Source organism: Dermacentor albipictus, chromosome 1 (assembly GCF_038994185.2).
Source record: "Dermacentor albipictus isolate Rhodes 1998 colony chromosome 1, USDA_Dalb.pri_finalv2, whole genome shotgun sequence".
NCBI classification, from domain to species: domain Eukaryota; kingdom Metazoa; phylum Arthropoda; class Arachnida; order Ixodida; family Ixodidae; genus Dermacentor; species Dermacentor albipictus.
In genome coordinates this window covers 29,231,348-29,244,440 of record NC_091821.1, presented here as the reverse complement: position 1 = coordinate 29,244,440, position 13,093 = coordinate 29,231,348, and the positions used below count along the sequence as shown (strand labels likewise).

Here is a 13,093-nt window from a genome sequence, read left to right as displayed (position 1 = left end):
TGCATTGGTAGGCGATCCCACTGCTAGCGACCTGTCTCTTGCGTACTCCAGGGTAGCGTACCGTACTGCTGCCGAGAAGTAGCGGCGCCTGCCTTTCGAAGCTCGTCCGACCTATCCTTATTGGGTAGCGTGGCGTTGTCGGTGAGCTGCAGGCATCCGGTAGACCATGGCGACCGAGCAAGGGCGGGACGACGATTTGCTTGTGCGAAACTTGCACTGTTTATTCAAAGGTAGTTGAAAGAAAATAAGGAGAGAATGAAGTATGACGTATATCAAAAGTACATTTCGGAGTCCCTTAAATAGGTTCTCTACAATCTCGAAGCATGAGCAATGCATGCGCAGAACCACCCTCAACCCCCGCGCGTCCCCTTTGAACGCATGGATGTTTGAACTGCTGTCTGAGACTGACGGCGAGGCGGCGTGGGCTCCGTTTATTCTTCGCGCAATGCATTGTGGGTCGGCGCAGTCGGCGCGACCAACGCGCGGATGGAGCCAGAGCCATCCCGACGCCGGGCCGCGTTGGCCGCGTCCGGTTACGTTGGCTGCGCCAGTGCGTCGAACTATAGACGTTGTTGTTCTCGCCAACGTGACGTGACGTAGAGTGTGCGCGCGCTCACACTACGTCGGACTAGATTTAGCCATTTACTCTTGGCTTGAGCAAGAGACTTTGTGAGCCAGGAAAGGAAAAAAGAGACATGCAAAAGCAGAGAAAAAAAGCGGGTGGTGACGCCGTCTTGAAGCTCCCGCGCACCAGCTCGCCGTGCATGACGTCACACATTTCGACGGCATCTGCTCGCGCCTAGTTGATTTGTTATCGGTAAAGATATTGCTACGAGGCGCTGCAGTAGCAAACGATGATGAGAGGACTGACGAAGACGACGATCGCCGATAGTCGTGTGTACGGGCTCCATCTTGTACGCCTGTCTTTTGCCCGTTGTATATACATCTTGTAAATATATTGTCAAGCGTCTTTTCTCCCCGTAATGTTTCGGTGCAGAGTGCGAGTTTTTCAAGTTTCAAGACGGATTTACGCAGCGGACGCTCCTTGGCGGCATCTACAATGCCAGCGCAAGGCGGGGACGAGAATGCTTCGGGCAGGTCACCAACCATGCCTCAACCATTCACCGATAACTACCCCGTCGTCTTCACACAATCGCGTGACACAGGTACCTTTTCTGGCTCTGACAACACCGACGTCGAAGATTGGCTTCAACTGTACCAACGGGTGAGCACTAGCAACAACTGGGACCCGACTCAGATGCTAGCGAACATTATATTTTACCTGACGGGCATGGCACAAGTGTGGTTTCTGAACCAGACAGGGACTTATGAGCTGGGAGGTATGTAAGCAAAAGCTCATCAATTTGTTCGGCAAGCACATTGGACGCCGTCGTGCCGCGCAGAAAGAATTTGCGTGCCAAGCTCAGACTTGCACCAAGTCCTACGTGACGTACATCCAGGACATGTCGTGACGTACATCCAGGACATCCACGCTTTGTCGCAAACTCGATGACAAGATGACAGAAACGGAAGAAGTTGCGAAAATCCTCAAAGCTATCGCGGATGACTTGTTTAGACTCCTGGTTTTTAAGAACTCATCCCCAATGCAAGACGTCATTGAGGAATGCCGACGCTTTGAAGATATTGTTGCACACAATACTGTGCGCATCATCCGCTGCGACAGTGAAGCTACTCCCCCAGTTCCCCTTCAGGTGCGTAAACCCGACGAGTCCCATGCAACCATTTCCCTTGTCCAAACCGTTGTGCGTCAAGAACTAGCAAACGCAGGATTACAGACACTTTGCCCAGTCAGCGGACCTGACTACCGCCCACCCGCCGCACCAGAGTTATACAGAAGCCCACCCGTTCGTTCTCGTTATCAGAACTCCGCAGAATGGCGCACTTCCGATGACAGCCTCATCTACTTCTGTCGTGGACGCGTTGGACACATTCCCCGCTATTGTCGCAGTGCTTCGAATTCGCAGCCTTGGACGAGCTATCGAAACGTCCGAGGTCCAGGTGGTAGTTCCCGGGTGCCGGTACACAATGACGACGACAGCGCTCCGCCATCATGGCCAGCACGATAAAACCGCTCCCCTTCGCCATCCCGACACCTGCCCCGCTCACCTCTGCGTCGTAGCTCTCCTTCTCCCTCATATTCCCGCCGCTCATCGGAAAACTGACGGGCGCAGCTCCGAGAGGGGAGCTTGCCATGACGACCCGACCCGAAACTCTTCTGCTCACGCTACCCGGACATCACAATCTCCCCAACATAGACGTGGACGTGGACGGTATACCTATCATCGCACTCATTGACCTAGGCGCCTACATGTCGGTCATGAAATCAAACCTCCGTATTCGTCTGAACAAAGTTCTTACCCTGCTCCGATCACTGTAGTCCGAGTAGCCGACGGTGCGACTCCGGCTGTTTCTGGGTTGTGTACCGCCCGTGTCACTGTTGCCGGGCGCCACACTTCAGTGTTGTTTTACGTCTTGGATCAGTGCCCAGATGTTATCAACTTAGGACTTGACTTTCCGTACATTTGGTTCTTATTAACTGCTCTGCAGGGGTTATCCAGCTTGCCTTACCTCATGCCGTTGAACCTTCTGATCCTACACCGATGTCCCTATCGTGTCTCCTCCGCTGAGCACCAAGTTATACAAAAGGAAGTTGAGAAAATGCTCGCCCGTGATATCACCGAACCTTCTTCAAGCTCATGGGCATTTCCTGTCGTGCTCGTTAGAAGTACAACAGTTTGCGCTTCTGTATCGACTACCGGAATCTTAACCAAGTAACAAAAAAAGACGTGTACCCCTTACCTCGGATAGATGACGCCCTTGAGTGTCTCAGTGATTCCAAGTATTTTTCTTTTATATATATTCGTTCCGGCTATTGGCAGATTGCATATGACGACATGGATCGTGAAAAAACGGCGTTTATTACACCTGATGGGCTCTATCAGTTTAAGGTGACGCCATTCGGGCTATGCAGTGCTCCCGCCACATTCGAACGAATGATGGACGCCCTCCTTCACGGCTTAAAGTGGTCAATCTGCTTGTGCTACCTCGATGATGTCATTGTCTTTTTGCCGACTTTTAACACACACCTCGAGCGTCTCTCGACAGTTATTTCAGTGTTCTGCAAAGAGAGACTTCAGCTCAATTCGACGAAATGTCACTTCGACCGCCGGCAACTTACTGTGCACGGACATCTCGTCGACTCTTCCGGTGTTCGTCCCGATCCGGAGAAAGTTGGTGCGCTCAAGAATTTCCCTGCGCCCACCTGTACAACCGATGTTTGAAGCTTTGTAGGCCTCTGCTCCTACTTCCGCAGATTCGTGCGAAATTTGGCTGACATCGCACGCCACCTAACGGAACTTCTTAAGAAAGACCCGACTTTTGTCTGGAGTCGCGACCAAGCTAGTGCATTCGCTGAGCTGACGACGCGACTCACGTCGCCGCCGATTCTCGGCCACTTTGACGTGTCCGCCCCTACGGAGGTTCGCACCAACGCCAGCGGCCACGGCATTGGCGCTGTTTTGGCACAACGACAGCACGGTTGCGACCGTGTCATTGCGTACGCTATCCATCTTCTGTCACCAGCTGAACGCAATTACTCGATCACCGCATGTGAATGCCTCGCCCTCGTTTGGACAGAAGGTAAATTTCGCCCCTACCTCTACGGACGGCCTTTCACGGTTATCACCGATCACCACGCCCTATGCTGGCTTTCATCTTTAAAAGATCCAGCTGGACGTCTCGGTCGGTGGGCTCTATGGCTCCAAGAGTACTCTTACACACTGGTGCATAAGACAGGCCGACTCCATGAAAACGCTGATTGCTTGTCACGTCATTCAGTAGACCCACCAGACCAGCCTCACACCGGTGAGTCAACTTGCGTCCTCACGCTTACCGCGTTTGGTGACATCGCCGATGAGCAACGACGCGACCCTTACCTGAGAGACATCATTCTCAGCCTGACGGACCTTGCAACCTCCCCCTCTTCCAGTACGTTTGTGCTGCAAGATGGTATATTGTGCATCCACAACATGCACCCTGATGGCCCTGAACTGCTACTGGTCGTTCCCAAGCATATGCGTGGGGCTGTACTCGCACAGTTGCATGATGTCCCAACCGCTGACCACCAGGGAGTCTCAAAGATACATGACCGTGTTCGGCGTCGTTTCTTTTAGCCCGGTATCTACCGTTCCGTTTGCCGTTACGTCGCCTCCTGCAAAAAACCAGCAGCCCTACCAGCTGGCTGTCTTCAGCCCATTAAAATACCATCTGTGCCATTCTTTCAGGTTGGTCTTGATCTCCATGGCCCTTGGCGGCGGAAAGGTTTGTGAGTGGTGGCGCTGGCTAACACTCCCAGGGTTAGATCTAGTAGTAACACATAAATACCACAGAATGTGGATGTGGAGATGGCGCCGAGGTAGCTCAATTGGTAGAGCATCGCACGCTTAATACGAAGACACGATCGTTCCCCACCTGCGGCAACTTGTTTCGTCATCTACTTTCAATTATAATTTCTTGATTTCAATTAGTAAGTACGATTAATTTCCCCTGTGTTTTCCTTGGTGTGTTTGTTTGTTGGCTTATGATATGATTAATAAAAATCAGGCCCCTCGGTTAACCCCCTTTCTTCTCGTTTTCCTTTTTAGTAGGCATTGTAATATCAGCGTTTGTGATAAGTGGTCCTGTATAGTTGTGTGTGAAGTGACCCACTTTTACTTTAAAGTGTGAGTTGAACTGAACTGTGGGTTTGGGCCAACCATCCATGTTAGTACGTTATTTCTTGAGCGAATGGATCAAGACTACAAAGTGCATAGTTAATTTTGGTAGCAGCATGGACAGACGCTAGATGTCGAGTGAGCTCTTCGGTTGCGGCATAGCTATCTTTATTAGGATTATCTCCATGGTAAATTTTTCACTTTATTTATTTATTCTTTTTTGTTTTATAATTTATTTCTTTATTTGTTGCCGTAGAACATGAAGAAATTAGGTAGCTGAGGTATCTACTCTCTATACATCAATGTCGATCGCACCAATCGATGTATAACAGAATGAAACAGAACATCGATACTTCAGTAAAAACAACCGAAGTAAATCAACTCGCACGTAGTAATAAGCGAAGACGGCTGGCCAATCGCAAGATCATCAGCTTCAAGTTGCACGCACACATGCCAGGACCACTACTTTTCCAGCTTTAAGGGACACTAAAGGTTACCAGAAAGTCAAGTTAAAGTGATAAAGCAATGCTCTAGAACGTCTAACGCGTCAATATAATCACGAACAGAGCTTTAGTAACCGAGAAATTGAGGTAAATGCATGACACGATTTGAGAACCCCCAGCGACATTCCGGTACTAGCCCGATGACGAAAGCACTCCTCATCATAATTTATGTCACTAGTACTCAACTACTAGTATTAAAAACATTATCTCATTAGATTATAAGGCGGAAGAAAATACTACTTGTCTACTACTATTCGATTCTAAGAAAAATAAACATTTTGACGTTGCCCTTGAGTAGTATGGGTGATCGAAAGGTTTCGTTTTCGCTCGACTCTGCGCGCTCGACTTTGCACCGCGCGCGCTTTGGAGTTTGAGTTGTTCCTTTATCGCGTCGTGCTGCGGTTGTCCTGTTGGCTCGCGAAACTTGCATTTGGAACAAGCAACGAGAATGCCACGTCCATGTGATGTCGTGGGATGCGCGAACGGTCCGCGGAACTTCGCAAAGGGCAGTTGCAGCGGCGAATCCAACGTCACTTATCACTGTGTGCCAACGAGTGAACCTCTCCGTTCGAAGTGGTTAAGTGCCGTGCCTCTGTCACAGCGCACTGGCAAAGAGCCGAAAAATCAGGTAGTGTGCTCGCAGCACTTTCGTCCAGAGGATTACGAGTTCAACGCCGACTTACCGAAGTCGCGTTATCACCATAGTCGCGTGGAGGGCCTTTCACAGCAGGTCGTCGTCGTAGTAGTACGCAACGACGCCGGCAGCGTGAGCCCTCAACAGCAGGTCACGTTCATCAGTGCTTAAATCGCTGAACTCGAGCCCAGCATCGCGAGCTAATGTGTCGTTGTGAGTCATCCATTGCAACGAGCGTCGAAGTTGGCGTCATAAAATAAAGAACCAGCTTATCATCGTGCGCTTTCCCTTCCGCTAGCCACCATAGTTCCGCGTTCGGCTGTCGCGCTGCTGTCGGCTCTGTCTTGGCTCTTTCTGGCCGCGCGTTTGCGTTTTGTGCAGAAAAGCCGTAGCGCCGTCTGCGGGAGCCGTTTTACTCACCGACGGCGCAACGTCACTATGAGACCATGACGTCAATACTCCTCGATCGGAGGGCGGGTGATTTGAACTGCGCTAGACGTACGCAGACGCTTCAGAACGCATTTTCTCTTAAAATAAGTCTCTTCTTCGCATGAAACAAGTGTTTCGAGGTTTGTGGGATGGTATTTCAACAGTCCACGTTGACTTAATACTAATCTTTAGTGTCTTTTAATCCCACTCCCCATCCCTATACAGAGTAGCATGCCAGCGGTTATATACGCGCCGGCAAAATTCTCTGTTTTTCTAATAAAGAGCCCTCTCTCTCTCTCTCTTTAGTGTCCCTTTCACTATTCCTTCGAGCAGCGAGAGACTGGAACGCCCTTCCACGCGTAAATGCAGCCATCAGAAGCCCATCTGCTTGCCTTTTCTAAAGTTGTTGTCACTCTCATTTCATAACCACGACACCTGTTTCCAATATTCATTCTTATTGTCCACTTCACTTCATATAAAGTGAGAAGCTTTAAGAGCAAATATGTTCGTGACTCCTCGAAAAGTGCGGTCGTATACTGATCAAAATAGCGACAAAAAGGCCAACTAAACATCCAGCTTGTCTCAGTAATAAGTCGATTAATCATTTATTAAGTATTCAATTATTCGTCAATTTGTGCAGTGGGTACGGTGGACCAATGGCACATCATGTTGGACTGTGCCAGGTTCCCTCCGAAGCTACCTCCAGGACATACCCGCCCGAACTTCAAAGGGCAGTGCAGTCTATAGACAAGGACACTCAATTATGGGCCGTCCAGCAGGACCGGGGTGCGCTCGAAAAGCACAATCCTCACGACCCACCACAAACGGGCCGAACTGGGGTAGTGCAGAGCAGGGCATAACCCCGGATCGACGCTTGGCCAGCGTCACGACGCGTTAACCCATCAGTTGCCGGCATTTTAAAAATGTTTTTCCTATCCTATCCTATCCTATCCTATCCTATCCTATCCTATCCTATCCTATCCTATCCTATCCTATCATATCCTATCCTATCTTAACGATAACCATTAAATTTGAGAGCTATCTAAGGGCTGTTGCATCTGAAAGCGCTGCTCATATGACAAATTCCACAATAAGCACACATACATCCACCTACCGGACCCCTGCTGAGTATAGCACACTTTTTAAAAAGAACTATCTTATGTCTTTCTGCGCAAGACTTCTGCGAACGACGCACTCTTCAACCAATCACGAAAATTAATTTTCAAGAGAAGTGCCAGTTTCACATTAATTTTAAACTGTATAAATTTTCCGTCATTCTACCGAACAAGGCAATTTTATTGAAGGAGACGCTGTCGTTCATATTTATTTGCTCGCCGAGGGCGCTGCTATTTGCGCGGCATGGCCTCTGCGCTGACAGGAGTTTACGGGGGCTGCATCGTCGCAGTTGTGCGCAACACATGGCAAACGTGAACGCCACAATGAATTCGCGCAAGAGGCACATTTTTGAGCGAATATTGTTCGTCACGGACATTCAAAGTGTACGTCCCAACAAACACGGAGTTTTTAAACCATTCCGTTGGGCTGTGGAAAACTGCATGTACGCCATAAAAAGAAACATGCGTCAGTTTCAAAGAACACGAGGTATTGATGAGTGAATACGACTTGACAGGCTCCTTCGTGAGGTTCTTTTCTGTAACACGGACATTGTTTCGGGGGTGACTTCGCGTCTCTTACATCTCTAGCTTGATCCGCGCGTTTTAAAATCTATGTTCATGTTTGACTTTCGAATGCGATCGACGTCTCTTGGCGACTTTCTAAAATTGCGTGTTTCGATTACACAATTGAAGAAGTAAGCAAAGATACTACTACTACTACTACTACTACTACTACTACTACTACTACTGGTACTATTACTAGTAGTAGTAGTATTACTGCATACAACTATTACTAATACTATTATTACTACTAACTACTGCTACTAATACTAACTGCTAACACAGACTTTGAGGGTCTCTAAGCATCTACGCCGGGTCTGATCATTATATCTGCAACAGTTTAATAATTCTACTCCCCCTACTCGAAAACTCTTTGGAGATATAGTGGTTTGCGTTTTTTGCTCGTTATAGGACCCCTCACTAGGCCCCATAGCAAATTTTTGTTATAAGCTGGAAGCTGTTACGTGTCCCCTAGGCAGCGTTCTGCCGCAAAAATTTTTCAGATCGGCTCATTAATAGCCGAGATAGAAATTTTTCAGTTCCGCGAACCCATGCTTTCAGCAAGCGGGCTCCACTACCAAGCAAGACGCTCTCTCCCCTCGCCCCGTCGAGCCTACGCAAGCGAAATTCCTTCCCTGCGTTCCCCCATACCGGACCTCGAGGATCGCGTGACGCATATGTCATAGGCTCAGCCTTCATTTTTTCTCCTCGCTTTTTTTTCGGTGCTACGCACTTCCGCCGACGGCATCGCACGTGAGCTGTTGTGTCGTTCGCGCAGCGAACGATTTAGCGCGTTGTGCACAAGGAAACATAACTAGCAGTACAATTCAGTGCTACACGAATACTGAGGCATAACAAGCGGATCACAGAGCCTGATCACACGCTGGAACACGGTAGAAAATGGCATAGTTTCGCTACCTGCACACGTGACCGCACTGCCGTGGGAACAAGCAGACGAGGCGGAAGTACATCTCTCTTGCTTCGGTGCGAAGTATAATAAAGAACACGCAGACATTCCGTTTGTGTGTTTTATTATTTCTCTAAACTTCAATTCGTCAATTCAAGCAACAGATCGCACAGGTAACAGATGTCTTGAATAATTCTCGAAGTTACGTGTCACCACGAGCGACGTCACACTACGGACACAACTACGTACGCGCAGGGGCACGACTACGTCACCGTCAGGCTTGGAGCGCAATGGCCGCGAGAAGGAAAAAAAACTGCATTCGGTTTGAAATTTCCTATCTTTCCGCGGCGCGTAGCGAAGGAGTATTTTGAATACACGATCGTTATCGCGCAATGTATGCTCTGTGCTTGTCAGCTCAAGATGGCCAGACCTGGCGAGGGGCCTTTTAAAAACTCGTAAACAAGATTTTGCTATCACCGCTGCTTTGTTCTATATCGAATTTCGCAGCAAGATCGAATTTTATGATCCGGATCTTTCAATGCAACATTTATCAATGTTACTGCTTGGTTTGGTGAGTATAAAAATGGTGAATTTGTCGTCGTCTGTGCTACCCCTGACAACTGCATCACAGCAGTCAGCGAGTAATGAAAACAAGTCTCGAACATGTTTTGCCGTACCGCAGACGATGGGAGCGACCAGATGACGCCATAGGTGCCATGGTTCAGACACTCCTCATAATGAGAACACCTTAGACGAAGGTAAAGTGAACGATGGCGACCATAGTATGTGATTCTTTGGCGGAACTTGAGCGAAAGCAAAACGGTGGTAAGCGCTATATATATATATATATATATATATATATATATATATATATATATATATATATATATATATTATTTTGAATGCTACCAGTCTCTTTATCGAGACCATAGCAGGTGGGCATATTGGTACGATGTAAGCGTTGATACAGCATTTTTTTCATAGAACATGTGTATACAAAATACAATAAACTAGATGTGGTACATGTAGCTACGCAGTACAGTCTGGAAAAATACAAATGCAGAAAAAAAGACACCGTTTCATGCATTTAATTAGTGAAGTCAACTCTAACGCTAAGAAAGAAAAATTGATAAATACAATAAATTGAGATACAATACAATGCCATGAAATATACATGTAACACAACTATTTACAATCTAACAGTGTGTAACTTCATATAATCTAACATAACATAAGATTGATGTAAACAATGTAAAAAACAAATTTGCATAAGACTAAAGTTGTTCTAGCAGTTATTCCTTACTCCTTTCTATCATGTTACTAAAAATTGATGGCGATTCTATATCAGCTATTGTTGAGTCGAGGTGGTTCTACTCCTTAACAGCAGTAAGGAAAAATGTGTCCGTTTTACAAGGGTACTCAACTAACATTTTATTATGCTTATGGCGTGAAATACGTGACGTAGAGAAAGTAATGTATTTTGAAGAATTTATGTTAAAGCGGTTGTGCAAGAGGTTGTGTATGAATTTTAGCCGAGCTTGCTTTGCTCTGTTTATCAGTGTGCCCATTCCGGATGAAGCCAGGAGTTCTGTGGGTGAGTCAGTGGTTTTGTACTTGTTATGAATAAACCACATTGCTTTCCTTTCAACTTTTTCTACTTCGGTTATGTTTGTCTTTGTGTGAGGAAACCAAACCGTGTTGGCGTATTCTAGTACTCGCCGCAAAAAGGTTTTATAGCATAGCAGTTTGATATGACTGAGAGCAGATTTCAGGGACCTCTTAAGGAAGAACAGCTTACGAGTGGCTGCTGAAGTGATGTTGGCAATGTGCTTGTTCCACTTCAAGTCAGATGCTAGAGTCAGTCCTAGATACTTGGGGTGCTGAACTTTAGTTAGGGGTGTACCATTGAGAAAGTAGGTGAATACTGACTTATTTTTCTTTGTTGCTACTACCACTGACACCGATTTATTGGTGTTAATAAACATTTGCCATTGCTCACACCAGGCATTTATCTCGTTAAGGCATTTGTTCACAGTAAGGTGATCGTCATAACTTCGTATTTCTTCATATATAATGCAATCATCAGCAGAAAGCTTTATGCTGCACGCTATGTTAGTGACGATGTAATTGATATAAATTAAAGATAGTAAGGGCCGCAAGACCGAGCCCTGTGGAACGCCAGATGTGACAGGAACTGTATCAGATGATGCTTGATCATGGAAAACGAACTGTGAACGTATATATATATATATATATATATATATATATATATATATATATATATATATATATATATATATATATATATATATATATATATATATATATATATATGACTCTATGCCTTTTAGGGAAAAAAACGCTTGTAAAGTGGGATGTCACTGATCGCTTCTGTTCATCCGAGTGATATCCTTGTCCTTTAATTGTTAACGGGCTTCAGACTTATGGAGAAAATCGGGAGCGCATTTGTGCACTCCACAGACCGGAAGGACACAGGACACAACCAGCTGAACGCGCGTGAGCTTTTATCATCGGGCGATTTAAAAAAAAAATGGAATAAAACAAGAATGGCTGGTAAGCTCACGTTCGCAGGTTGGTGGCGTGTCCGACCAGGACTCGTTCTTCCAGCAGGTGACGAATGGCGGTCCCAGAAGCCTGTAGTTAGACGGACAGCTGAAGTGCACGCGGATACCGTAGGTCCTGTTGTGCGTGCTCATCTTGAGATGACTGGCGCTCGGTATCGTCGGGCACTGGATCACTGCGTATCGGATACATGGTTGAACGGAGCGTTGCTGACGGCTGAGCAAAGGCCGCCGCGTTACACTGCGCGCGTCACTGTGAATGAGGAGCATTTAGGGGGAGGTTAACTTGAATTATGTGGTTTTACGTGCCAACACCACTTTCTGATTATGAGGCACGCCGTAGTGGAGGACTTCGGAAATTTCGACCACCTGGGGTTCTTTAACGTGCACCTAAATCTATGTACACGGGTGTTTTCTCATTTCGCCCCCATCGAAATGCGGCCGCCGTGGCCGGGATTCGATCCCGCGACCTCGTGCTCAGCAGTCCAACACCATAGCCACTGAGCAACCACGGCGGGTGGGGAGGTTAACGGGACCCCGAGTGCAGCTTCCCCTGTTCAAATTAGTGGGACGTACATATAACCTCTCATTTGGGCAAGCGCAAAACTGAGCTGAGGGAAAAGCTTGTCGCAGTTAAAAGAAAGGTCAGGTGTTAGTAACCGACAGGAGCAGAATTTTTCCATGATCACAAAGATCTGATTAGAATCGGTGCATACCATAATTGAACAACAAAAAAATATTGTTGGGTACGCTTTGCCCATTCTGTCACCCTGCCGCGCACCACAACCGTCACCATACCACTCTTAAGGTTATAATGTTTCAGATTTCCGCAATGACGCCAGCTATGACATGTGTGATTCTGTGCTATGAATCGGCGAAATTGCTCACCTATAAGGCAAAAAAAAAGAAAAAAACGCAAGAGAATCGAGAAGCACAGTTGCCCCGAGTAAAAAAAGATAAGAAAAAAAGAAATCGTGTGCGTGCGTGCGCGTGTGCGTGCGTGTCCGTGCGTGCGTGCGTGCGTGCGTGCGTGTGTGTGTGTGTGTGTGTGTGTGTGTGTGTGTGTGTGTGTGTGTGTGTGTGTGTGTGTGTGTGTGTTTTCAGTAGACAGGAGAACATAACAAAACTTTTTGGTTTTTTTTTTCCTGTAACATCAAAAAATCTCTTCAGCATACGCTGTACCACTGAATAACGAATGCATTCTCGCGTATTTCTGCAGTCAAATAATCGGAGGGCGCAAGCTAAACATGCCTCCTAACGTTTTGCAAGAGCACGTATGCCTCACTAGGTAAAACCTTCACGAACTGTACGGGGACATCTATATAAGCCGGTGATTTGTGGCGCCGACTCGCATTCTGTCCCGAGTGCGCGTGGCAAGTCATCTTGTGCTGAATTCCCTACGAGTGCATGCCTCCTGAGAAGCACCCCTTCGGTGAGTCCACTTGGTTTCGACCTTTACTTGCAGCCAGACGGACTGCGCGTCCCTCCATGGAGACCTTGTGACGCGCTTATCAAACGATACACCAGCCTTTCCGACTTAACTTGTCGGGCTCGCAAGGCTCGCTCTCGCCCTAGAATTCGCACCAGATCATGCGACCTTCCAATATTTGGCGCGCGGGTCGCGCATGC

The 13,093-nt window shown here is 47.2% G+C and overlaps 1 protein-coding gene across 2 annotated transcripts in view; it reads right to left on the bottom strand.

The window, feature by feature from the left end:
- Positions 1 to 13,093, bottom strand: part of LOC135906033 (locomotion-related protein Hikaru genki-like) — a 280,151-nt gene that overhangs the window by 201,085 nt on the left and 65,973 nt on the right. For both annotated transcript variants that reach the window (XR_010565600.2, XM_065437180.2), the window contains exon 7: positions 11,467 to 11,640. Coding sequence is in view for 1 of the 2 variants with exons in the window: in XM_065437180.2 (XP_065293252.1) it covers positions 11,467 to 11,640 (174 nt within the window). In the remaining variant the exon portion in view is untranslated. The remainder of the gene's footprint in view (positions 1 to 11,466; positions 11,641 to 13,093) is intronic.